The sequence below is a fragment of the Pogoniulus pusillus genome, chromosome 14 (assembly GCF_015220805.1).
Source record: "Pogoniulus pusillus isolate bPogPus1 chromosome 14, bPogPus1.pri, whole genome shotgun sequence".
In the NCBI taxonomy this organism is placed as follows: Eukaryota; Metazoa; Chordata; class Aves; order Piciformes; family Lybiidae; genus Pogoniulus; species Pogoniulus pusillus.
In genome coordinates, this window is record NC_087277.1 from 7,854,815 (window position 1) to 7,882,294 (window position 27,480).

The 27,480-nt window shown below is 44.0% G+C and overlaps 1 protein-coding gene and 1 long non-coding RNA gene across 7 annotated transcripts in view; one reads left to right on the top strand and one right to left on the bottom strand.

Annotated features, from left to right (window-relative positions):
- Nucleotides 1-8,900, bottom strand: part of SAMD12 (sterile alpha motif domain containing 12) — a 178,663-nt gene extending 169,763 nt beyond the window's left edge. For all 6 annotated transcript variants that reach the window (XM_064154194.1, XM_064154190.1, XM_064154195.1 and 3 more), the window contains exon 1: nucleotides 8,799-8,900. In XM_064154194.1, coding sequence (XP_064010264.1) covers nucleotides 8,799-8,811 — 13 coding nt within the window. In that variant the 5' untranslated portion in view covers nucleotides 8,812-8,900. The remainder of the gene's footprint in view (nucleotides 1-8,798) is intronic.
- Nucleotides 8,482-27,480, top strand: part of LOC135181214 (uncharacterized) — a 73,779-nt gene continuing 54,780 nt past the window's right edge. The window contains exon 1 of the long non-coding RNA XR_010304775.1: nucleotides 8,482-8,729. This is a non-coding gene — a long non-coding RNA (uncharacterized LOC135181214). The remainder of the gene's footprint in view (nucleotides 8,730-27,480) is intronic.

The following is a 27,480-nucleotide window of genomic DNA, read 5'->3' on the forward strand; positions in this document are numbered from 1 at the left end:
TACATTTTTTTTTAAAAAGTTGATTATTTGTTTTGCAAATTAATTTCATTTTTTGTTCAGAAGGAGGCTTGTGCAAGCATCTACAGAGCTTCCCCTGAAAGGTGAGGCACTTCCTCCAGATTTCAAGTCTATGAGTTATATAGAGCTGCAAAGAGGGTGCTATAGGAGATAAGTATGGAGGGAAAAAAAAACCCAACACTTAAAAAAAAATATCAGTGGGTGGATAAAGGGGAAAAGACCTAAAATAATGCTCCCGCTCAAGGAAAAGTATGCACCATGCATTGCAATTGTCAGTCGTCAACTGATTTAGGCAAACTCCAGATCAGGTACCAGTGCTGCCTCTGAGGATTTCACAGTGCTAATGGAGAGGAGCAGATAGAAAAGATAAAGAAGACATCTGGATAAGAAACAAGTCTTCATTAGTTCCACTGTTCCTAGAAGAAACTTGTCTTGCAATCACTGCTTAGGAGATTAACTAGTCACGCTCTACCACAGATTATATTTCTAAGAATACCTGATCTCCACAGCACTACTCTTCAATTCTATCATCAGCCAGCATTACATCAGAAATCTCTTCTAAACACTACTGAGCATATCTGGCACAGAAAGAATAACCCAGACACGCAGGTTGTCTTTGTTACAGCATCAGAGGTGCACTGTCACAGACATGCATCACAGATCTCTGCCTTTGCTCTACTCGTGAAAGCTGGAGTCTGCCGAACATGTGGCACAGAAATGGCTGCAATTTGGCTGCGGATCCAGGCTTTATTTCTTATCCCTGAATGGTGCAAAAAGTCATTAAAATGTAAAGAAAAATATATTTCTTCATTCTCACTAGCATAATTAGTTTGCAATATAGAAGCTGACTTCTAGTTTCAGTCCTAGTCTTCTCAACAGCTTAAAATTTACCTCCTTTTTCTACTGTTCAAGGCTAACCCCTTCCCTTGTACATTTAACTGAATGGTCTGGAAATGCCTTCTTTCATTCCCCCAGTAAAATTCTTTACCTCCTACTGCTTACTCATACCACTGTATCCTACCCACTCTGGCACCCCAAATAATTTGTAAAATGACAAACTATTAGCCAAGAGCATGAATTATTTTGCTAGAGGAAAATCCAGGAGAAAGCTTCTATTTACACACATTACAATTCTTCCTTTATGTTTCTGAAACAGCATTATTAAAAGTCTATTTATTGCTTTTACTAGGTTATTTGCAGAGAAGAGAAGCAACTCTGAGCCTGGACTAAAATCTCCTCAGGGAGAGGGGAAGAACAGAAGAACAAAAAAAATCCAAACACCCCCCCCCACACACAAAAACAGGGCAAAGGAGAACAAATTAGTGGGGAAATGGAGAGAAGTAAGGACCTGAATGCTTGACTGAAGAGCATGAGCCAGCAAGGACTACACTAAATACAGGCCACACCAAATTTCTTCCTCATGCCCCTTTCCTGTCCAGTCAGATACTCCCTGCAAGCATATGAGATCCTGTACTAGAATGCAGAGTTCACTTCAGTCTCCCTGCCCTCCTGCTTGATTCATCCTGCTCTTTAATGTCAAGTTTAGCTCATGTTGCATGGAGAACACACAGTTATTGATGGCTGCTCCCTCATCTTCGTAATCTCTTTGTAATCTTTCTGCCACAGAATGGTTTTGGCAAGCAAAAGGGTACCCTATACAAAGACAAGGGAAAGTACAACCTACCCAAAGTAGAAGCCACCAAGGGTGCGATCTGTAGAACTAATCTGCTTCAGGCTCTCCTGAAGGTCTCTCTCAGACTGGAAGACTTCATGTAAGAAGGTCAGTAGCAGTTTCCAACCCTACTTGCTGTGGGGAACTGGGATTTTCCAGGAGGGTATTTCTACAGCTACAGCCTAATGTGGGCTCCCTCCTTCCCTACAGTCCTACTGACCTGACATAGCGGACAGCTTCTCTTACAAGAGCTGATAGTGTTCTGTACACCTGAAAATGATCACTATGTATCTTCTACATGACAGCCCTGTCTGGTCACGTCTTTATAGCTCAGTGCACAATTACTTGTTCCTTCTCTGTTTCTGGGTTGTCCTGGCCAAATTCTCTGCTCAGTTACTTGGCCTAAATCAAGCTCTTGCAATGAAAGGAGTTGTTCTGGGTGCACACAAGATGAGCTAGACTTTGTTATAAAAGTCATCAAGTTGAGTCAGACCAAAAATCCATGCCACTGCCTAAGGAAATGGTGTGAGAGCAAGATATACATGAATCGATTCTTTCTTAGCAGCTTAGGAATGACACAAGGTTGAAAGCTGCACCTAGGGGACTGTGTGTCATATGGAAAACTATTCCTTTTTTTTTTTAACATTTTAAGCACAGTTTCACTGTTCTGCATTGTGACCTGTTCCCTTTTCACTTTCTCTAAACCATTGATAAATATCTATGGATTCTCTCCAGTTAATCTCTTTTTCAAGCTAAAGAACCAGAATCCTTGTAGCCTACCTCAGAGAACACACCATGTTTCTGATCAGCCAACTGCTTTCTCTGTAGTCTTTCCAGACCTGTCACCTTTCTTGGGGCGTGGCAAGCAAAACTGCAGGGATCATCCAAAATACAAAAGCAACAGGACAGGAAATTATACAGAAACTAAGTGCTCTGAGCATTGCCTCATAGTTTCTGAAATCCTATTTGCTGTTTTGACAGTTTCAGAAGATGCCAATATTACTCAGTTTTCTAGGCTTTTCTCCACCTTTGCCTTTGGCATCTTCCAGCACTATCCCCTTTCATTCTCTGAATTCTTTGAGCAAATAATTGAGGGCTGAGCTGTCCAACTGTTAATCTGCAAGGGTAGATACCTGTATGCATCCAAAGGCAATAGCTTTCATAATAAATAACCTACAATAGGATTGCATAGTTCTGAACTCTTGATTATCTCTTGTGCACAGAAAGAGAAATCCTTGCCTTACAGTCTGAACAAAAAAAAGAGACACTAGAGGGAGGGAACAGGGCACAAGACAGAGGGACAGGACAGCAGAAAAGTTGACCCCAGAACCAGACAGTATCCCTAACAAATGCAGAAACTCGGTATTCAAGGCAGCAAGCAGCAGGCCTACAGCAAACTAGCCAAGTCCCAGAGGCAAAATAAAAACTCTGATGCCACCCAGATACCTTGGTCTGCACGCACTATCAAGGCTGCACAGGTGATGTTTTGGACAGAAACCTCTCCAGAGTTACCAGCTGAATAATCTGCACCTACCTGCAATTTTTACACAACCTAGCTACTGTGCCTTACTCTGAGCTTCTCACTGCTGCTCTCCTGCCATAACCCTCAAGGCACAGCAGTGTTGGGATGCACAAGAGATTGATTGACTCTAAGCAGGTTGTTCTGGCCTCATAAACTGAGCTGTAAATGAGAGGAACAAAGCCACACAACATCCTTGGATGTTACACACTGTACTTCCCAGGGAGGTGGTGGAGTTGCCATCCCTGGAGGTGTTCAAGAAAAGACTGGATGAGGCACTTGGTGCCATGGTCTAGTTGATTGGACAGGGCTGGGCGATAGGTTGGACTGGATGATCTTGGAGATCTCTTCCAACCTGCTTGATTCTATGATACTTGGACATCTCAGGGAAAAAAAACAAAATGAACAAACAAACCAAAAGTCAAAACAATAACAATAAAAACCCCTCTCAAAATAAATTCTATTTGTAGTTTCCACTTAAGTAGTACACACAAGATCTTACAACATCACCACAGACTTAAGCAGTACACACAAGATCTTACAACACCACCACGGACTTCACCAGTTCTTTCCAGTAGATTGGGAAATGCATCCAATGTCTAAGTCTTATCATTTACTCACTTTCCTTCTTAGTGGAGAAAGAGAATGAACTTTCAAAGTCCATACCTCACCATCACCTGACAAATTTTATTCTTATGGTGGGACTGAATTGCATTGAAATAAACATTTTTTATTAATCAATGTCCTCCTTGTGCTTCTGAGAAAGATATAAATGTTAAAATCCAACAAGAAGGATGTCACATGAAGGTGAATGGGAGAAGACCTATGTTACTGTCTGGAATCCCACGGTCACTGATAAAATTTTGAAGAAAATGGTCACTAAACATGCAGAACTGGTACCATGAGCAAAGACCTGAGTTCGGGTCTTACTGCCCTCTATCCTATCTGCCCCAACACCATCTCCTCTGCTATGACCTGATGTGACAGTTTAAACTGGAGAGGGAAATGTATAATTCGCTCCTGAGTCACATGCCCGAGTGCCTCAGGCAAAGGAGTGGCTGAAAACTACTGAACAAGAGCACTGATGGATGCACACGTTCCATCTGAGTGCCAGGGTTTGTTACTTTGCTCCACAGACAATTAAGTATGCTGAAACCCACCTATTAGATCACATTCTCTGGGAAGTTAGTTGTGGAGACATCTAGTCTGCACCCGAAGTGGATGCCGGAATAAGATAAAGTTGAGTAACTGAAAGCCTGTCCAAAGAGTTGTACTTTCTGGCACACCCCAGAACAGCATCATAGGTACCTACTTGGAAACCTGTTTCAAAGTTGTCCTTCAGGTGGTCATGAACTCACTTTAGCTTTGCTGGCAGAGTTGACATAGCACATCCGTGAGTTCACTGTATTTCAAGTCTCCAAGGAAACACATTGTAGCATTCAATATCCCTTGGAATTGACTTGAAACTGACGGCTTTCTAAGTGGGTACATCACATTGCCGAAATTCAGAGGATTGCTTTGATAAAACGTGGTTAGAAGCTGCAAATAACTTCAGTCTTGAGGAAGCTAACCTTGATGCCACACCCCAGAATGCTCTAACCCGTTCCAAGTCTCTATTCTCTTGAGGATTACCAAGGGATGAGGCCAGGTTAATTGTCAATTTATGTCAGAGAGGTTCCACTCCTTAGGAAAAAATATTCTCCCATAGGTGGATTCAGGGTCTCAGTAGCAGGAGCCATAGGACAGAAGAAGTTGACATATAATATAAGGAAGGAACAGAAGTATCTATGCATTTTCCAAAACCTACTCAGCATAGGAAAGATGTTAGACCAAACTTCATTAAACACTTACTATGAAGGACCTCTGTGATATAATTATCACTTTTTTGCTCTGGCATTTCAAAGACATCACAGGTCAGAGCTGCAGAAGATCTGACAGAATTGTGTGGGATTACCTGCATGTACACATTATGTGGTGGGTGCTGTCAGCAACAAACACTGGAGGGGGAGAGAGGGAGGAGAAATCACCATTTCCTTCTTCCCCTTTGCTGCACAAGAGCAAAATGAAAAAAAGAAGTCTTGAGAACGCTGTTGCAGAGATCAAAAGCCTTTTTCTACTGGCTCTGACCTAGTTCTTTCATTCTTACTAGAGAAAAAAATAAAAAACCTAACAGCAAACCCACTTAAAGGAACACTGTCAAAACTGTTAGGTCTAAAAATAGGTTCACCTTGGCAGTGTTCCCATCTAGACGGACTCATATTGAGGAGTGCAAACTCACTTTCCCCCATACACACACCAATCCTTTCATCAATCAGGAAGCTCTGGTATTACACCATCCAAAGTCCATATAACTTCTTTTGGGATACTCGGGTCCATATCACATGCAACTTGCAAGAAACTTTGGTATCCTTCAAATGCCTATTTCATATTTGCAAATCCATACCCAGCAGTTTTCCCAGAAAATTTGTTTTCCTGAAGTAAACCACTGGATATTTGTTGTCATAACTAAATTCTAGCACTTCACCCTAAGACAGTATTAAAATAATCAAATTTGAGAAAGGTTAACAGTTTTTCACAAAAAAAAAAAAAAAAAAAAATCAGAATTTCTCAAAGATTCTCCACAAACTCAAAGCTACAAAAAAAAAAAAATCACCTTAGCCACACAGAGCACTTTTGAGAGGAGAAACAAGTGGTGGCTGAGGCAGGCAAATAGGCGGTTTCCACAGAACAATAGCTGTGGCAGAGCTAGTAGGGCAGCGGATGTTGGCTCTAGGCAGGAACTCACATGCTCTAGGATCTGTGGTTCCATTGTGCTCCAGGGACCTCTCCACTCACTGCCAGTTTCATCCCAGATCCAGCCACTTGTAAGTTCATACAAAAAGCAAGTTGGACCAAGTGTCCAGAGGCCTTGCTATGCTCTGTAAGAAGGTCTGAAGAGCCAGGAACCTATTCTGGCTGAACTACAACTATCACAGTGACCAGACAGATAGATAACCTCACCTTAAGGCAGGTTTTCAGGGCCTTCCTTATTTCAAAGCTTCCACATGTGATATACAGCAAGCTATTCTTTCAAGACCTGAAGCAGCAAACCAGTTTTCCAGTGAAAACAAATAAATCAATGAAAAATTAGGAACAAAAAGAGAGGAAAAGAAAAAAGGAAAAAAAAAAAAAGAGAAAGAAAGGAAAAAAAGCAGTCCATGTCACCTGAATCTAAGACATTTTGACTTCAGCATATAGGCTTTTTTCTGCAAAATTATCAATTTAGAAGACTCAAAGCCAACTTCACTTTTGACTAGAGGATTCATACACTGTGAGGATTAGAGCTATGAGGGGGACACAACCTCTTAGCTTCCTGAACAGAAGAGGGACACACAACCTCTCAGCTTCCCAAACAGAAGCTGTAATGCCACATCACCTGCCAAAAGTCACAGTTCATGGCCAGCACACAGCTCACACTCAGGGCTCCAATGTGGCAGAAAATGCATTAAGATAAAAGAATGCTTTTAAGTGTAGCCACACAAAAAACATAGTTCCAAAGAAAATGATAGATAATAAAAGGCCTTACATGTTCAGGTACTACATTCATACAAAGCAGCCAAAGTTACATGACTGCCCATGCTGAAGTAGTAGTTACCTAGCTGTGCCAGTGTGAGAGCAAGAGATTAAAGCAAAGGCAAGAAAGCTGAGAAAGAAAAATCCAAAATGAAAGGAAAGCAGAACATACAGACAAGAAAACCTACTCTGAGAGACCATAGCAGGGGTGCATCCTAGTGGAATGAAATGGGTAGAAGGAGTTAAAGAAAAAAATCCCATCTCGGGAGAAGGGAAAGGCACTGCTTCCCAAAGCTTTAGCTGAGCTTTCCTTCATTAATATTTACAAAGCTTTTAGAGATTCTCAGATGGAAGGCACTGCAGATATGACAGGAATTATTAGAGACCTGAAAAGATCTAGCAAACAAACTGAGAAGGACTTCAAGTGAATAAAGGAGGCTGACATTAGAGAACACATTGAAATAGGGGTTGCTGCTGGCATGTGAACCATCTGGTGCATGGCAGTCCGTTTCGCTGACTTATTCACCCACTACTGGGCACGCATGCCTAGTTCACATTGCTAAGCTTTTGCCACCAAAGAAGCAATGGCTTTATTCAGGGCCACTAAGCTTCCCTCTTTATACCATTAGTCTTCGAAACTGCCATTCAACAATGCAGCCTGCACCTCAGAAATCTGTGACTCATGGAGAGGCTTACAGCTTGGAGTGGACACCTTTGGATGTACACATACAGCTCTTGAGACATAGTGGGTGTGTTTATCTGAGTTTCCCAGTTTTCAGGGATGTTAAGCTGCCCTTTCTACAGTAAGCCAAATATTCTACTGGAACTGTCATTTACACTGCTCACTTAGGCACTCTAAAAATGACAGCTTCAACATGACTTTCTTCAATAAAGTGGTTGTTGACAGAACTGTAGATCTCAGCATATCTGAGAAACAAAACTCAAGACAGTATCAAGATAAGCACTTCAAAAAACCCAACATACCCCAAATTAAGCATAGGAGAGGGGTCAGATGATTTTGAAATCCTGGAGTTCTGAAACTTTCACAAGGGCACAGGACAAAGCAATATGAGACAAATCCCAGAATTCTCAATGCCTTGCTCTAAAGAGGTAAAAAACCAAGTGAATTTTGGAAGCCGACAGCAGGAAGGTGGATATGCCTTTCCCCATAAACCTAGTCACATCCTCCTCCAACTTCCCAAAAGCCCCATAGAAAGGGAACACACAGTCAACACTCGACTGCCGCAGGAGCCCAGCACCTACTGGAAGACCTCTACAAAGCGTCCACATTTCCAGCTCTGGGTAGGCTCCACTTCAATTACTAAGTACTTCCCCAGGAGCTGGAGACTTCAGCAATACCTCACAGCACCCGGCACCTCGGCCCCTGGGCTTCTGCATCTCCTACAGGGGCAAAAGAGGGGCTGAGCACACCCCGGCGCTAACATGCGGGACGGCAGCCAGGGGCTGCTTGAGCTTCGTGGGCATCACAGCCTCAGGGCACTTCAGAGATGTGGGCAGCACCGAGGGATGGTGGCGCCTCGGCTCCTTCGGGAGACCTGCGGCGGGGCGCAGAAGACGCCCGGTGGGCTGAGAGAGGCCGCCGGGGCCACTTCGGAGGGAGGAGGCGCTGGTCTGCGCCCCTGCCGGGAGAGGCGGCACCTCCGGGCCCGCCGGGAAGTTGCCGGACTAAAGCCTCCGGCTGCCGCAGACTGTGCGGGCAGTCTCCGCTGTCCTCCCCCGCCGGCCCCCACGGGCTGGCGACCCTCCCTCGGGCCGCCGCGGGCCCACGCCACCTGGCCCGGGGGCAGGCACGGCGCCGAGGGGGTCCGGGTACCCCGCGGGCGGGGCCGGTGCAGCGGGCGAGATGAACGGTCCTCCTCTGCCGCCGGCTCAGCCGCCGCCGGCGGGAGCAGCCCCCTCACGCACCCCCACTTCCCGCCGAATCGGGCCGGCCTCGCCGCGACGCAGGTGAGTGCCCGGGGGAGGAGACAGGGGAGGGACCCCGGGGGCAGCGGGCAGGGGACGGGGAGCCCTTACCTTCCACCGCCATCCTCCCGGCCTCGCATAGTGCGCCAGCCGCCGACACGGCCCCGGCGGCGCTGCCCCGGCCGCCCCCCCGCCCGCGCGCGGGCTCGGCTCATCTGCAGCCGCGGCGAGCAACCTGCAGCGCTCCCGCGGAGCAGCGGGCGGAGCCGCGCGCCCGCCCCGCCGCTCCCTGGGAAATGTAGTCCGGGCCCGCCCGGGGGGCTGCAGCGCGCCTGGCCGGGCGCCCGCGGCCCTCCACCGCAGGAGTCTCCGCAGCGGTCGAGACAGCGTCCGTATGTACCTGCCGAGCGGGAAGAGCAGGGCGGGGACGGGCTGCTGACAGTAGTGTCGGCTGGGCTGTGGGAGACTGGAGTGATGGTGACCACCACGAGGCGTGGAAAGAAGGGGCTGAGCTGGGACCCTGCCATCCGAAAACGTCACTTCACAGGTGCACTGGGGTATTTATGTCGTGATATTTAGGTCACTGCGAGTTCCAGCCTAACGGCTCTAGGCGATTGAGGTGTCAGCCCGTTCCATCCCAGTCCCATCCCGCTGCCCTCTCTGATGCAGGCATAGGGGAGGAGACAGGCACACAGTTAGCATTGGGAACCTCCTGTCAGCACCTCCGCCTGGAGTGAGTCCCGCAGCCTTTTTCTATTCGCCGTCTTTAACCTGGCAATGAAATTGTGAAGGCTTAATGTCTGTTACCACATCCCTAATCAGGAGCCTTCAGGTATTCAAAAATCTTATGCCAAACAACCTGCCACCCTCAAGATCTGTCCAGAAATGCTGCTTGTCTGAAAAACAACTGTAGGTTTGTGACCTTTTCAGTTTCATTTTGAGATAAAAAATGTTTTGAAGGTTTTTCTCCTTCAGAAATGCCCATCTTTTTGTTTTAAGTGTATCAACGAATATTAACCTTCATTCACCGAAGTCGCTAAAATCAAGAGGACAACAGCAGAGGGACTGAGTATGGAAGAGCAAATACAGATAGGGTGTGAAAACATTTTCATATGTGCTTTTTTGATTGCTAGCTGTGGCTATGGCAGCTAATAACTGTTATTCTCGAGAGGTTACTTTTGCAAAACAAGCCTTGGGGGAGTTCAAATGAGAGTGCAAAAACACACAGTGTGCAAATGAATAAGGTCTTCATAAACCCCAGGAATTTTGACATGCTTGAGATATCTAATTAAAATAAAATTGTACTTTTGTTATTTATTTTACGAAGAAAAATCAAAGCCTATTCAGAATGGCCTTAAAGCCCAACATTTTACTGAATCCTTCTATTACTGTCTTTGCCCTGAAGACCTCACTTTTTCTTTGCTCTCATATGCGTTTGAGCTGTTAGCCTTTGTGTTGCATACGCGTGAAGACACAAGCTTCCTGGAGCAGCAGCCTTGCTGCAAAGTGGTAGGCATGCTCACAGTGCACTATAAGAAAGAATGATTTGAGAGGATGTGCTGTTGCTCTCACGTGCAATGCAGTCACACACCATGCATTGAGAGAAATGGGCTTATGCTTTCTGTGCAGGTGTTCCTAGATGGCACAGTTTTCAGATCTATGCCATATATACATTATTGCTGTCTACAACTACCCGAGGGGTGGTTGTGGCCAGGAGGAGGTTGCTCTCTTCTCTCAGATGGCCAGCACCAGAATGAGAGGACACAGCCTCAGGCTGCGCCAGGGGAGATTTAGGCTCGAGGTGAGGAGAAAGTTCTTCACTGAGAGAGTCATTGGACACTGGAATGGGCTGCCCGGGGAGGTGGTGGAGTCGCCGTCCCTGGGGCTGTTCAAGGCAAGGTTGGACATGGCACTTGGTGCCATGGTCTAGCCTTGAGCTCTGTGGTTAAGGGTTGGGCTTGATGATCTGTGAGGTCTCTTCCAACCCTGATGATACTGTGATACTGTGATACATACCACCTCCAGCAGTTTCTTCTTTTGTGACTTTGATGACATTTTGTATTAAACTTTTGTATTCGATTAATCATTATTTATTGAATCATGACACTATTTGGAGGCATGTTAATTACCTGGTTAATGCATGTATAAATCAGTACTTTCTTAGTTAGAACGAGTTGGAATCCATAGAGTGAATAAATCAAGGTCCAGAGTTCAAGTGGCATGGATATGAAGAGCTAGAGGCCCATCCCCATTAGTATAGTGAATTTCTGACTGGTAACTACAGTTCAGCTGTAGGCCCTGAGGACATCCCCAGTGAGTACAATTTTCTAAGCCCTTTAAGCAGCCCTGTAGTTTTTAATTACGACTTTTTGTCTGCTGAAGAACAGCAAATTATGGCTGTGAGTAGATAGCAAATTGGGCATGACATGTTAGAAGGTGCGCTGTTCAATACCTAATGTTACATGATAGCTAGTAAAACCTAGTGTTTAACAGCGTCAAAGAACATCAGGAATTTCTCAAATTCTGGGTAAGACAAGGCAAATTGTAACTTAATGTACGTCACTCAGAGAAAAGAGGCTGTAAGCTGATTCAATTAATCTATGGTAAACCACAGCCTGTTTTGAGCAAGGCTTTCAAAAACAGCATTGAAAGCTAGCTAACTTTCTAAAAACACCCTGCTAAATTATAGAGTAGAAGGCAACCAACTTTCGTGGCTTAGGAGGAGCTATCTCATCATGCTTCCTTGCTTTCTTGCTTCTCTTTTTCCTTTGCCTCTCTCCAGATAGGTTTCTTCTGAACTTTCTCTAAAAAGTGTAGCAAACTCCCTTTACACAGACACGATTTTTCACAAAGTCAATTTGCTGTGTGCTTTGCCCTAGGTCACCAGATGAAATGAGCAATACTGACCAGAGGCTCCTTAGCCATTTGAATTATTTCTAGGTAGGACTTCTGCCAGCTAACATTAAATGAAAGTACATCCATCAACAGCATTGCTCTACTAGAAGAGTTCTAGTAGCTTGCTCTTAGGCTTGTATATATCACTATGCTCTCATCAATCATCATTTTCCCCTTTTTATTCCCCTTCCACCGTATAGAAATTCAACAAGCTTTAAGCTTTAAGCATCCCTTTGTGCTCTTAAGTCCTTGCTGTAAAACACAGTGAAATTCTCACTCATTTTCATCTGATGATCTTGTTAGCAAGAAGAATCTGCCATATCATTGTGACCCAGGATTTTAAAACAGGATTTGGTGTTTTGGGTGCTCAAACACATGCACAGAGCCATCTTTCAGGAACAGTAGAAGAAACATCTGAAAAATTATTGACCTCAAGTCAGGCACCAAGTGTCTCTGACAGTGAACAGCATCATATCCACAAGGGAACATTTTAGACTGTGGTTCACTTAGCTCAGTAGGCCTAAACTGTGATGAAATTAAAACCATTCAAAGTTTGTCATCAAACTCAGGTGTGACAGAAGTAGCCTTATCACAGGACCATCCCCCCTGCCTACCAGCTCTATCTGCACTCTTACTCTGCCTTGCTTATTTCTGGGACAGAGGACATGGAAATAGAGGTTTTTTTTCAAAGGTAACTTAGAATTAGTGTGTTTAGACTGAAGGAAGGTGTGAGAGCAATGTGCATAGGACCATAAACATTTGATATTGATGGGGAAGGAAGAGGATTTTCCACTTCAGTTGCTCTGCCAGTACTGAGGGCTGGAAGAGGGAAGGGATGTACAGTGGTTCAGGTACACACTCAGTATATGCCCTAGGCTGTGAGCTGCACTCATTTGATAATGAAAAGCAAAAAGTTTCAGTAGGAACTTTACAGACACTACAGTGTAGTAGGTAGCTGGAAACTCATGTGTGGAAGTGGTAAGTAGAGACTTCCCATCCAGTTTCACTTCCTTTGTCAGAACCCACCACATGGCTAGAAAAATAGCCTGAGGGATACCAGGTGCCAGATCTAGAGTGAGAGGAGGAGGGTGGGGAGTTCCTACACATTCTTTTTGCGATAGGAAGTGGCATTTCCTGAGAAGACCTGCTGAGTCTCATGCAAATACCTGAAAGGTACCAGGAGACAATGCTAGGTGTGTTGCTGATTTCTTTCAGTGTCCACCTATGCGTTACTAATGTCCTGCAAGGGTTTGATAATGAAAGAAAAAGGTGCCCATACTACAGCTCAGCAGCTTCGTTCCATTCTTCCAAAGAAAGAAGGGGCAAGCCTGTGCACCCACTCCACTCACAGGCTCCAGGAGGACTCACCTGTTGCCCCTCTTTCTCCTGGGAAGCTTAATTTAAGCTGCATCGCATTTTAAATGGACCTAAGGAACAAATACATTCATGCTCACAAAGACAAGGGGGAATGTGCTCATGACTTTCCAGGAGAGGGAGTTACCTCTGGGCAGCCATCCCTACTCCTACCGAGCAGGAGAACAGAGCCTCAGACCTGCCCTGTTGGGGCTGCATGGAGGCCACAGGGACCTCAACACACCAAGGGTCTTCACGGGTGGCCGAGGGCCAAATGCCCTGACACACCCCAACCATAGGGCTGTCATTGCTGGCCAGGCAGCCAGCAGCCACAGAAAGGACACTCCCCTACTTACAGGGGTGCCTCTGGACCCAGAGAGCTCATTTCCCCCACGGATGTGGAGGTTGTGGCTCACAGTACCCTTGTGGGGTTGCCGCTCTTCTCTGAGCAGCAAAAGGCCAAGGACAGTAAAACCAAAGACCAAGCCCAGCTTACAGGGAGGTCACCCAGCTCAAAGGCACCCCAGAAGTGCCCACCATGCTCTCATGTGACCATGCCCTGGCCCAGAGCTCCTTCTGCCCCCTTCTTCAGCCCACCGCTGCTCCTCTCCTCGCCTTGCCCTTCCTTTCCTACATGATGCCCTTCCTTTCTTCACCAGCTGCTGGCAAGGAAGGAGAGCACCGCTGGGCCTGAGTAGCACCCACCAAGTCTTAACCGCTACATCTTCAGCATGTGTGACTCTAGGAGCATCGCTCTTTTACTTGTTTCCTCTTTATTCACTTTTTTTCATTTAAATCAGCTCGGGACACAGAAAAAGCGGCAAGCGCCGGCTGCGGGGAGCTCGGCCCCTGGAGTTTATACACTTTTTTCATTTAAATCAGCTCGGGACAGAGAGAAAGCGGCAAGCGCCGGCTGCGGGGAGCTCGGCCCCTGGAGAGGCAGCGGGCAGCAGCGCTGGTGCGCGCCGGGAGCCGCCGCGGCCCTCCGGGCACGGACAGCGCTGAGGCACACACCCCTTGCTGTGACACTCACAGCCCCCTCAGCCAGGAGCTGAGATCACCGTCCCTCTTTCCTATCCCTCGGGAGGCTCTCAACCTGCTCCTGTTTCTGCTGCTTTTTCAATTTTCTCTTTATAGATCTGTCTGACCTTTTCACTCGCATGGAGGTGAGAGGTTTTCACGCCTAGCCAAAGAAACGTACCTTTTCCTTTACACCCACAGAAAAATACGTGTCTCAAGTACGTTGGGTTTGATATACTAAGCTATACACAGACGTTCTGTGAGTGAGAGCATGCTGGGTTTCTTGGCTGTGTTAAGAAAAGCATGACCAGCAGGTCGAAGGGAGGTTCTCCTCCCCTTCTGGATAGGGCTGGGGGATAGGTTGGACTGGATGATCTTGGAGGTCTCTTCCAACCTGGTTGATTCTATTATTCTCTGATTCTCTGATTCTGCTGTGCCTTAGTGAGGCCACGTTTGGGGTACTTTGTCCAGCCCTGGGCTCCCTTGTTCAAGAGATATAGGAAACTACTGGAGAGAGTCCAGCGGAGGCTACAAAGATGCTGAGGGGACTGGAGTATTGCTGTGGGGAGAAAGGCTGAGACCTGGGGCTGTTCAGCCCGGGGAAAAGCAAGACTAAGAGGGGATATTCTCGGTGCTCAGCAGTATCTAAAGGGAAGTTGTTTAGGAAGAACTTTGCTCAAGGTGACCCTGCCTTAGCAAGGTGGGTCAGAGGGGGTGGACTAGATAGAATCATAGAATCAACCAGGTTGGAAGAGACCCCCAAGATCATCCAGTCCAACCTATCCCCCAGCCCTATCCAGTCAACTAGACCATGGCACTAAGTGCCTCATCCAGTTTTTTCTTGAACACCTCCAGGGATGGTGCCTCCACCACCTCCCTGGGCAGCCCATTCCAATGCCAATCACTCTCTCTGTGAAGAACTTCATCCTAACATCCAGCCTAGACCTCCCCTGGCACAACTTGAGACTGTGTCCCCTTGTTCTGTTGCTGATTGCCTGGGAGAAGAGCCCAACCCCTACCTTGCTACAATGTCCCTTCAGATGATCCCCAAAGGTCCCTCCCAACCCCTACCGTTCTGTGATTATGCACAGAAGTTGCAATGAAGCAATTTTCATGCCGACTTCTCATAGATGTATGACCTGAATATAAGTTGCAGCACAAGAAATAGAGCTTCTTTCCCAGTGACATGCATGTCTATGTTTGTATTAGAGCTGTGAGAATGATAACCAGTATCCCTGAGATTGAGTTGTGTCAAATATCCCCAGACATAAACCACACCAGTCTGTCAGCAATGAAATGGCAGGTAGGGAAAAGGCAGTTTTTGCACTGGGAAAACTGTTGTGCAGAATAATTTTTTTCCTCTGTTTCAACACCCAGTGGAGCTGTGCTCAGAGAACACATTAAAACTGCATTTGCAGGGCTGAAATGACTGTGTGTCTTGAGCAAGAAGAAACAAAGAAGAAAAGGAGAGATGTCAACAGAATAAAAAGATTTTGTTACAAGCTGAGATGGGAAAGCAAGTTTCAAAATGAAAATTCAGTTTGATCCCAGGCACTTCTGAACCTCTGGAGGATTCCTGAACCACAGATTTTTTTTCACTATTTCGTATTTTTAACCCATTTGGGGATAAAAAAAGTGTAAACTCCTAAAATTTCTTTTGTGGTAGGGAGCCAGTGAGATATTTATGCATGACTTGGAAGTTCTGGTCACGAGTTCACTCATTATATTAAAGGTTCCTTGCAAACAAAATGACTCCATGATTCTGCACATAAGTTTACCTGCAAACCCACACAACTACACAATGAATCAGAGTCACAGAGTGGTGGGGGTTAGAAGGAACCTCTAAAGATCGTCTATTCCAACCCCTATGCTAAAGCAGGGTCACCCAGAGCAGGTTTCTTGGGTTCACCATATCCAGATGATTTTGGGATCTCTCCAAAGAAAGGGACTTCATAACCTTTCTGGACACCCTGCTCAAAGTCTCCAGTACCCTCAAAGTATGGAGTTTTTTCCCCATGTTCAGATTGAACCTACTCTGTCCTAATCTGTGCCTCTTGCCTGGTCACTGAGTGCTACTGAGGCAAGTCTGACCCCACTCTCTTGACCTCGACCCTTTAGCTCTTGCTGAGCATTCTTGCTGTTACTTTCCAGGCTGAACAGCCCCAGGTCTCTCAGTCTTTTCTCCTCATAGAGGTGCTCCAGTCCCCTCAATATCTTCATAGGTCCATTGGATGCCCTCCACTAGTTCCCTTTTTCTTTTGAACTGGGGAGCCCAGAATTGGACACAATACTCCACATATAGCCTTACCATGGCAGAGCAGACATGAAAGAGAACCTCCCTCAACCTGCTGGTCACACTCTCCTTAATGCACCCCAGGAGACCATTGCCCTTTTTGGTCACAAGAGCACATTGGTGGCTATGGTTAATTTAATACTCACTGCTTTCTCTCAGGTCAGCCCCTAATCTTTCCTTTTTCTGCAGAAGCATAGAATCATTAAGGTTGGAAAAGACCTTTAAGATCATCAACTCCACTACATGTTTTCTGAACACCTCTAGGATGGTGACTCAAACACTTTCCTGGACAGCTTGTTCCAGTGTCTGACCACCCTTTGAGTAAAGAGTTTGTTCCTAATATCAGACCTATATTGTGATTGTTAGAGTTCCACTGGAATGAAGCCATGCATCAAGCCTTTTCTTTGCCAGGAAGAGCTGGTGAAAGCATTTGTCACCTGCCATAAGTGTGCTGAGCAAAGCAGAGATTTCCTTGAGTTTCATGTCAGCACCTCTCTGTGTAAGGAGACCCGCTGTCCCGTGCTCTCTATACATCCAATCGGGTAAATGCTGTCTTCTGTGAAAGGTAGCAGCACTTAAAAATTAATCCATCCAAGGTTTTAATCTCTTGTGCAGATGTAAATTAGACTTCAATTGCTCACCAGCTAAACTGATTGTTGAGATACCATCAAATTGGATGTACCAGGAAGGTAACAAATAATTCTACAGTAGATCTGTGCCTCGTTTCAGTTAATGGCAGATGAAATATGCTGCAACAAAGTCATTTCTTGCCCATCAGTCCCCTGAAGGGGTTTGGCTGAGTCCTGCTCACTTAAACTCTTCCAAATCTCTTAACTTTTTGATTCCCAGTGTGTGAAATTGTAGAGCACTGTCCAGGGAGCACTTGAGTTTTGCTATACTACCTCCTGTTTTGAATGAATCACCACCTGGTGCTGTAGATGATCTTGGTTAATTACCCCTCCTTGACATGAAGCAAAGCAGTTGTTGCAATTTTATGAGTCACAAACTGTGCTGGTAATAACAATAATTCTGCCACTAAGCCTAAACTTTGTATCTTAATTGCAGAGAATGCTGTTGGATGGAATGGAATGGTAGGATGGATGAAAAGAAGGGATGTGGGGAAGATTTATGTCCATATAAAATTTTCATAGTTTCCTTGCAGTTTCTGAGGTCCACAATGTGACAGGAAGAGAAGAATTCCTCTGAAAGACCTGGTGGCTCTTGTTGAGCTTTACATCAACCAAGACCCCCAGGTCCTTTTCCTCCAGCCATTTGCCACTCAGCCTGGATTTGTGCTTGGAATTGTGCTACTTAGCTCCTCATAGAAGTGGCCATATCACATTTAGTTGCCCTATGCAGTTGCACAAAGTCCCATGAGGTGAAATTAGGCTTGAGTTTATCTCCATGTCACTGAAAAAGTGCTTCTCTGTCTCTACCATTCTCCTACTGATTTGCCCCATCATCTCCATCTCATCTTGAGTGTTATGATCTTTGAGGAGAAGAGATCCAGCACAAGATGATTATGGTCCCTGTCAGGTCTTCACATGATTCTGATTCTGATGGTGAAATCTGTGAAGGTTTATTTGGGCAAGGATTCATTACAAATATAGAAGAGGAGAAGAGTCCCTCACTGACTCATTGACCAATTGAAGTGCAAAAAAAGGACAATTTTGTGCCTAATACATAAAGTCCAAAGTCTGTGTAAGATGGCATTTGAACTCATGATAGCTGAAGAAAGAATCAAGGATGATAGTATAGTCCACCTGTCCTTACTGCCCCCAGCAGTGCAAAACCACTTTTTCTCCATGTCTACAGGATTAAAAAACGTCAAGAGAAAATGTGAAGCCCTGAGGGTCCCTTATCAGCCTCTCATCATCTTGCATGGCTATGCCAACTGCAGCCTATGATCCTTTCATCCTGGATGAATCTCTTCCACCTTTTCTAATTCTCCTCCCTGAAGCTTTTCCTTCAGGTACTCTTTAAGCCTTGTTTCCCATCATGTGAAGATCACTCTCCATGCTTTCATCTTCCTTTCCTTGGCAGCAGTCTGTCAGCTGTCTACAAGCTCCACTTCTCTCTTCTTAGAAGCAGATGCTCTTCTGATAGATGCCAGTGCCCTTTTCACAGGTTTCCCATTTGCTGGCAGGTTTCCAAGGACAAGTTAGGAAGAAGCAATTTTATTTTTCCTTAGATGAAACATGCACAGTAATGACTTGGAAATAAAACCTGTAAGGACAAGTTAATGGCACTTCTACACAGCTGCAATGACAAACCATTAACCTGCCACTTAGCTCCACTGTAAGCAAGTGTTGCTCATGTTGACCTTAAGATGTTTTCAGTAGGCTACTATATTCCTTCTGAAGGCTTGGGGAAGAGTGGCTAGAAAGCTGCCCAGCAGAAAGGGACCTGGAGGTGCTGTCTGACAGCCAACAGAACATGAGCCAGCAGTGTGCTCAGGTGGCCAAGAAGCCTCTATCATCAATAGTGTGGCCAGAAGGACCAAGGCAGGAATCATCCCCTTTCTACTGGGCACTGCTGAGGCCACACCTCAAATATTGGATTCAGTTTTGGATCCCTCACTCCAAGAACATTATAGAAGTGTTGGAGTGTGTCTGGAGAACAAGGAAGCTGGTGAAGCATCTGGAAAACTTGTGAGCAACGGTTGAGGGAAGTGGGATTATTTAGTCTGGAGAAGAGGAGACTGAAGGGAGACCTTATTGCTTCTACCACTTCCTGAATGGAGGTTGGAGCTGTGTGAGGTTTGGTCTCTCCTCAAATAACAAGTGATAGGATGAGAGAAAATGGCCACAAGTTGTACCAGGGGAGGTTTAGATTGGATATTTAAGAATAACTTTTCTGAAAGAGTGGTGGTGTTGGGTTGACAGTTGAACTCCATGGTCTTAAAGGTCTTTTCCAACCTCAATGATTCTATGATTTATGATATAAGCCTTTTTAATGTGAAGGTCTCTCAAAATAAATGGATTAAAAAAGATAATTGTGTCAAGGGAGAGAGAAATGGTTTACCGAGTTTCAGATTTGGTTTGTTGGTTTTTTTTTACTGAGAAGTCAGTTACTGCTGGAACTCTTAACATTCACAAAATAGAGATTTAAGAACCAGAGCCTACAGGACTTCACAAGCCCACCCAGCCTGCCCCAGCCTCTTCAATGCTTCATAGAGCTCCCAGCTCCTTTAGGGACCATGTACAATTTTCAGAGATTAAAGACCAATCTTTCCAGCTTCCATCTGTACTACAGAAATGTCAACATATTGAAAAGCCCCAACAGAAGTTACTAAAATTGAAAGACTATTGTAAGAAATGAAAAAAACAAACCAACCAACCCAAGAAGCAAAAAAACCAAACAACCAGAAAACATCTTAACTTTTGTGCTTTTGGCAGAAGAACCATAACTGGACCTTTCTCCAGTCTCTGCTAAGAACTTCTTGAAGAGAGGATTTTGTCTGAACCTCTCATAAAAACAAATTGACCCCGGGGTTGTCTATTAATGTTGTCCAGGCATCTCAAAGGCTGGCATTTACCTGTCAGATGTTCTTGGCAACCTTTTCAAATGTGTCTGGTTGGGAGAAAACCAAGCAGCAGAAACATCTTTCAGAAGTCTTCATGTGAAAGTGTTGATAAGTACTCAGTGTGTATTACCACATAGGAAGAGATTGATCCTTCTCTTTGCAAAGCCAGGTACTCACAACTAGGCCAGCCACACACATCCAAAAATCCTGAAGTAAGATTCAAACTGACAGGAGTTTAAAAATGCAGTATGACTCCTGTAATAACTTTAATAACTTCTCTGACTTCCTTGATTGTAGGCTTTGTCTGTGCCAGGTCTGAGTTGGAAACTTGGATTACCTACTTTTAAGAGTGTTGGCTGAGCTCCTAAATCCATCCTTCCTTGAGAAACACCAAATTACTGACTAAGCACAAAAGCTGTTAGAACTTTCAACCTCTCTTTGACTGTTGGCTTTATGTTCTTCAATGCTTCAGTCTCTATGAACAAATGCACAGAGAGTGTAAACTCCTTGTGATATTTCCCAGCAGAAAACCAGAAGCAACTGAGGTCATATTTGAATGCTTCATAAAGGGAATGAGTGGAAATGTAACATCATTTACTGACTACATAAGTAATTAAATACACAGAAAAGATCTAACTCTCTCTAATACTGATCACAATTATCCATTATTCTTCTTTTATTTTAATGAATGTTTATACTAAAAGCCTCTTTGAAGTTTTAAGTGGAGTGCTTTGACTGACATCTAGATAATGAAGTGCTATGATTTAATATCCTTGAAATTCCTGTTCCCAGAATGATCTCAAAGTTCTCTGTACTTTTTACAGTCCTGAACAACAGCATCCAAAATATTTGGTTTCTCCTTATCCATCTCTTTTCATTGCTCTGTCATAATGAACTATGAAGCCATGATCAGACTTGGGCAAATATTGATATCAGATCAGAGCAAATTCATAGAATCATAGATTGGTTTGGATTGGAAAGAATCTTAAGAGATCATCTAGTTCAAATTTCCCCATCTCCCTCTAGGGACATCTGCTAGACCAGGTTGCTCAAAAGCTCATCCAACCTGGCCTTGAACACTTCCAGGAATCCACAACTTCTCTGAGAAACCTGGTTCAGTGCTTCATGTCCTTCACAGTGATGAATTCTTTGTCCCTTGAAGCAATTCATCTTATGAAGCTTTATACACTCAAATAAGATACTGAATTTATTTGTGAGGTCTTGATGCTTAAAGAAGTGTCATAAAGGCCTGTGGAGGAGGGTTCTCCTCAGACACCTTATCTGCTGAGTTGGTATAGGATAAATCACTGTCTGGAAGTACCCATTTCTCTCTACTGACTACTGAAGGAGCCTGGACACTTAGCTAGGATGAGTCACCTAATTTATAGATGCTATGTTGATTAAGGTGGACTCAGTTTTTAGATCTTAGTACTATATATTCTTACCTGCATGACTGCCCATCATGCATCCATCAGTCCGTCAGTCATGGACTCAAAGAATCATTTTGGTTGGGAAAAACCTTTGAGTTCAACCACTAACCCAGCACTGCCAAGTCACCACTAAACCATGTCTCTCAGCACCACATCTACATGTCATTTAATCCCCTTCAGGGATCGTGACTCCACTACATCCCTGGCCTTGGTGTTCCAGACCTTGAAAACTCTTTTGGGGAAGAAATTGTTCCTCATATCTGATCTAAAGTTCCCCTAGTGCAACTCGAGGCCACTTCCTCTTGTCCTATCCTTGTTATTTGAGAGAAAAGACAGAATTCCACTTGGCTCCAACCTCCTTTCAGGTAGTTATAGAGAGTGAGAAGTTCCCACCCCCAGCCTCTTTTTCTCCAGGCTAAACAACCTTAAATCCCTCAACTGCTCCCCAGAAGACTTGTGCTCTAGACCCTTCCCCAGCTTTAATTTCCCTTCTTTGGACACACTCCAATTTTGTGAGTTTGCCTGAAGCTGATCTGTAAAGGTGCCTCCCTTGGTTTAAAAGCATGATGAAAAGAAGAAAAATCATTAATTCTCCTGAAGATCTCTAAGATAAGTAGGACTGGGACATCTGTCCTTTCAATTGTCCACCTCCACAGTAATGCCATGAACATTGTGACCAGTTCTGCTAACCTTTCTAATGTTGTTTCTTTCACTAATCATACCAGCAGGTGTCTGCATGAATATAGCCTACAGACATAATTAAAGTTGTGAAGCTGCTTGACATGCAACTAACCTCACTGGTACCCATCTCACAGCATCCACCTGGCATATGACTGTGGAGTTCATGCTAAGAGCACTGATAATTACAGGTTTGAGGACAAAGAACAACTGGAACATATCCAAAAATAGAGAATGAAAGATGTCTAATGTGGCAAGTGCTTTTACTAGATTCCATTAGGATGCACTATAATCTTCTTTGGCTATCCTTTATATATATCCTTGTAGTGCAGCAAAGGTTGACTTTCATCTATCAAGAGTAACCTTCAGCATTAAAATACTGTTAGCTATCCAGGATATACAACCTATCTGCATAATCTTAGAAGGCTGACTAGCCTGTTCTTTCTCCATGTTCCAATAAGAGAGGAGTTTAAATGCAGTATATGAACTTCTTATTTTGTCACATCCAACTATTCCTGAGAACCAGAAGCTACTATAATTTTAGGATGTATTCTTTATCCCAAAGATTCTCAAAGTACAGAGTAGAGAACATGAGGCCTGGAAAATACAGACTTCATGGCATTTCTGCAGTCCAGCACTTCCACACAGAGTGGTTCTAAAGAATAAAGCTGGGGAGGGACTTTTTAGGCTATCAGGGAGTGACAGGACTAAGGGGAATGGAGCGAAGCTGGAGGTGGGGAGATTCAGACTGGGGGGTGAGGAGGAAGTTGTTCAGCATGAGAGTGGTGAGAGCCTGGAATGGGTTACCCAGGGAGGTGGTTGAGGCCCCATCCCTGGAGGTGTTTAAGGCCAGGCTGGATGAGGCTGTGGCCAGCCTGATCTAGGGTAGGGTGTCCTTGCCCATGGCAGGGAGCTTGGAACTAGATGATTCTTGTGGTCCCTTCCAACCCTGACTGATTCTATGATTCTATGAACCCACAGCCTCGTCATTGCTAGTCTTTCTCCTCCCAGAAAACATGTGCCAATGATATCTATACATTTATGTGTGATATCTGTAGGAGTGGATGTATTGTGCTCCTTTTAAAGGAAAGAGGCTTTTTTCTGTCAGTACGCAGTTCCCTGCCTATGGTGCTGATCTTGGGAATCTTCCAAAAAATGGTGTTTTCCAACCTGAATATTTCTGTGATTCTGTGATTTTAGGAAGGTTTATTAAAAAAAAAAAATCAACTGAAAACATGCTAGGAAAGAAAACTCCTTATAAAATGAACTCTGGTTTCCAAAGCCTTCTGTGTTCTTATTCCAGCTGAGAGCAGAACAGAGCATAGTATTACAAAGCATTTTGATGTCTTGTGAAAAGAAGTCTTTCCTGTGGTGGCTCTTCACTGTCTTGGAGTTAATAATGTCATCTTTGATTCATCTATAAATTTCATTATCAATTTGATTTGATTCTAATTCCTTGACCACTAATATATTAAGTCCCACCACCGATCAAGCAGTAACCTCTGTCATCCTCATAACTTTTTGAAATATGATTTAAGGCAAACTTTTCTCTAAACAGCTCCATCCACTCCATCCATAATATCTTCAACTTAAATATTGATTTCCTATGACATGCTGTAAGGAATACTTGACTTAAATCTATCTAGATCAAACCTGCTGCCTTACAGCCAGGGTCTGAGCAGAGCAGAATAGTCTGAGAAGTGAAAAGAACAGGCAGCGTAAGATTAGGGTCACAGGGCTGGGTGATAGGTTGGAGTGGATTATCTTCAAGATCTCTTCCAACCTGCTTAAGTCTATGATTCACCTGTTGTTTTATAAAGAGAATAATCCACACTGCTGTCAAAAGCTGCATTTTCCTAAGTAGTAGTTCTTCCTTTACCATAGTGATTTTCTCAAAGTCATTCTAGTTTAACCATGCCATTGCACCTTCATTTTTTTTTCCAGTTAAAATTCCACTCATTTTACAGAACTTTCCTAGCCTTACAGCTAGGGGGAAGAAAAGAAAAAAAAATAGAAGCTTGTATTAGGCTGTTGTACACACTTAGCCTTTAATTTCATTTTGTAGCACGTATACCAGAAGGGAATTGGGCACTGATTGCTTACTGAGTTCTCATTTTCTCAGGCTTCAACATTAATGTTGTTTGGCATAAACTGCCATCATCTCAGATTTTTATGATAAAATGCCATGTTTTTTTTTCTATTAGACATTCCCTAGAGGTTTTATAAGATCTATTCTTTATTCATTCACACACAGGATTTTTTTTCCTATGTTGAGGTATGTAACTTTCCCTAGTAACAAATGGTTTCAGATGGAGCAGTCACTTTAATTCATGCTCCTGCAGCTCTCAGCAAATCAAAGGGTCAGCTTTGATTGTGGTTGGAAGAGACCTCCAAGATCATCCAGATCAGCCTATCGCCTTGCCCTGTCCAATCAACTAGACCATGGCACTAAGTGCCTCTTCCAGGCTTTTCTTGAACACCTCCAGGGACGGTGACTCCACAACCTCCCTGGGCAGCCCATTCCAACGCAAATCACTCTCTCTGGCCAAGAATTTCCTGCTAACATCTAGCCTATATCTCCTCCAGCACAACTTGAGGCTGTGTCCCTTTGTTCTGCTGCTGGTTGCCTGGGAGAAAAGACCAACCCGTACCTGGCTACAGCCTCTAGATGATCCTTGTGGTCCCTTCCAACCCTGAGTTATTCTACAATTCTGTGATTTTTCTCCAAGTGAAAATGCTGGCTTTGAAAAAAAGGAGAAAAAAAAAATAAAGGGATAACACAGATACCTTTGGATAAGAATCAATTTTCAATGCCAAAGTCTTTAAGGAAGAAAATAAATAATATGAATGTGAAAACAGTGACCCAAAGTTAAGAATCAATTTTCAATGCCAAAGTCTTTAAGGAAAAAAAAAAATAATATGAATGTGAAAAGAGTGACCCAAAGTTAAGAATCAATTTTCAATGCCAGAGTCTTTAAGGAAGAAAATAAATAATATGAATGTAAAAACAGTGACCCAAAGTTCTATATTCTTTCTGATGCTTCTTTATGAACCATATTCCTTGGCTGAACTTTGGATCTCCAGCACCAGTCTCCTTCCTGTTGAACTCTCTAGTATCTATGAGGAGACTGTCAGGCTGAAGTGCTCATTCTAGGGAGGATAAAGATGCCCCTAAGCTGCTCAGATTGTCTCCAGTGTCAACTCCAAATACAGATTGGGTGCTGGGTGACAAGCCAAAACCTTTTCAGTCCTTGGAGATTAGGTTGCAGGGGTGAGTGAGTGTGTGTGTATGCATGTGAGTTAGATTATTCTGATTCTTCATTGTTTCAGCTGAGCATTAGAAATTTGTCTATAATTGCATTAATTTGTCTATGATTGGAACAAGATTGAAATTACTTCTCATTATTAAGCAACATTGCTCGATGTCCACAAGAATTGTGCATTTTCTATCTTTCTTACATTAATAATAATAGCTGTTTTCTCTGGCTATGAATATTACATGCCAAAGGTAATCTTCACCCTCCCTCTGCTTACTTCAATATTTTTTGCTGCTCCTTTAAAACAATAGAAAAATGCTTTTCAGCATGCTACCTCTGGCAGGCATAGTTAATGTCTTCTTGGTGTTTCCCCTTGGTACCACAAAAGTAGATTTTCATTCCTTTGCTGGTAAAATTTGCTTTCTTTCTGCCATAAGTATGTGAACAGTCTGCTTGAAAATCATTCTTTCTCTGTAAGAAATGATCTTCTGCAAGTGTTCTTCTAGTGGCTGCTTTGTTCAAAAATATTTCCTGACTTTTCACCTCCAACTCCTCCTGTGTGCCATCCTTGATCAAAAATAGCTCAGAAAGGTGGAGTAATATTAGCCAGAGGGAAAAAGTCTCTTATCATTAAACATAATCACTCCATGGCCAAGAGATTCAACAACTGGAGCCTGGCTTTTGGGGCACAGGCTCTCATGAGGAGTGTCACATTCTGTGACTGTGTCTAGTCTGTGACTGTGTCACATTCTACTGTGTCCAGTTCTGGACTCCTCAATTCAAGAGAGGTGTTGAGATACTGGAATGTGTCCACAGGAGGGCGACAAAGCTGGTGAGGGGCCTGGAACACAAACCTTATGAGGAGAGGCTAAGGGAGATGGGGGTGTGCAGCCTGGAGAAGAGGAGGCTCAGGGCAGATCTCACTGCTGTCTACAACTACCTGAAGGGAGGCTGTAGCCAGGTGGGGTTGGTCTCTTCTGCCAGGCAACCAGGAACAGAACAAGGGGACACAGTCTCAAGTTGTGCAGAGGGAGGTATAGGCTGGATGTTAGGAGGAAGTTCTTCCCAGAGAGAGTGATTGGCTTTGGAATGGGCTGCCCAGGGAGGTGGTGGAGTCACCATCCCTGGAGGTGTTCAAGAAAATACTGGAAGAGGCACTTAGTGCCATGGTCTAGTTGATTGGACAGGGCAAGGTGATAGGCTGATCTGGATGATCCTGGAGGTCTCTTCCAACCTGGTTGATTCTATGACTCTATGATTCTACATAAGCATCTCTGCAGGTGGACACTGCTCTTATCAGGAGCACTTGTAAGAGCCAGATCCCTCTGACCCTGACTCTCCAATGTGCACACCCTTTAAAAGTGAGGGCTGGCCTCATCCTTACATTTTGATTTGTAATTTTATAGTAAATTGCAGGATCAGGAAAGTATATTATCATTTAAGTATGATTTTAGGAGAGTTTTAAAATGGGCCTTAATTTTGTATGCCTTAGAAAGTATATTTGGGCTCTATCTTCAATAGCAGTGGCAGAGCTAGAATCAAGAATCCATTAATAATATCCCAAATTGACATGTCCTACCTAAAATGTGTTAAGGAAGCAAGGTGAAGTCAAAAAGAAAGAAACAAAAAGTAGTATTTTCCTTTGAGAGAATAAGCAAATGACAATATCTGTAGTCTGTCTTCATTAGCATGTGTTGCCATCACTGCTGAGCCAGCATAACATATACACTGAGCTGGTGACAAGTCACAGCATCAGAGTACAGTTGTCTTAGGCACCAGGAGAGAAGAGCCAAGTATGCCCACGTGTATTCCCATGCTACGTCTTAGTGTATAATCTAAGTCCATTGGAGCTCAGTGACATTTTTTGACAAGCAGGAACGGAGGAGAAGGTTCTAATGGCTTACCAGAACCATTAAGAAAATCAGATAGGTGGAATCAGTGCCTCAGAGAAAAATGTTATATCACTGTGTGGCTCCTGAAATTGCCACCACTACTGTTTTATTAAAGATGCAGCACTCTTATTGCAGCCCATGAAGCACTTGCTAGCACTGTCCATGTCAGGCAAATTGTCACTAAATTCCTTAGTTCTCATTCAGTTCTGTTAATGAGGCTCTCGCATGTTTCTACATCTGGGATCCCTAATTAATCAAACAAATTACCTTAGGGCAAATTGTCATCTTTGAGAGGGGAAGATGCAATTGAGGACAAAAAAAGGTCCAATCATTTTTGTTACCTTCCTCTTTGAGTGTTAATAGAAAAGAAAGCAGAATATAAATGCAAAGTCATTTTGCTTTAATTAAGAAAAATGAAAATGATTGTATATTCTATTTCCACTTGTGAC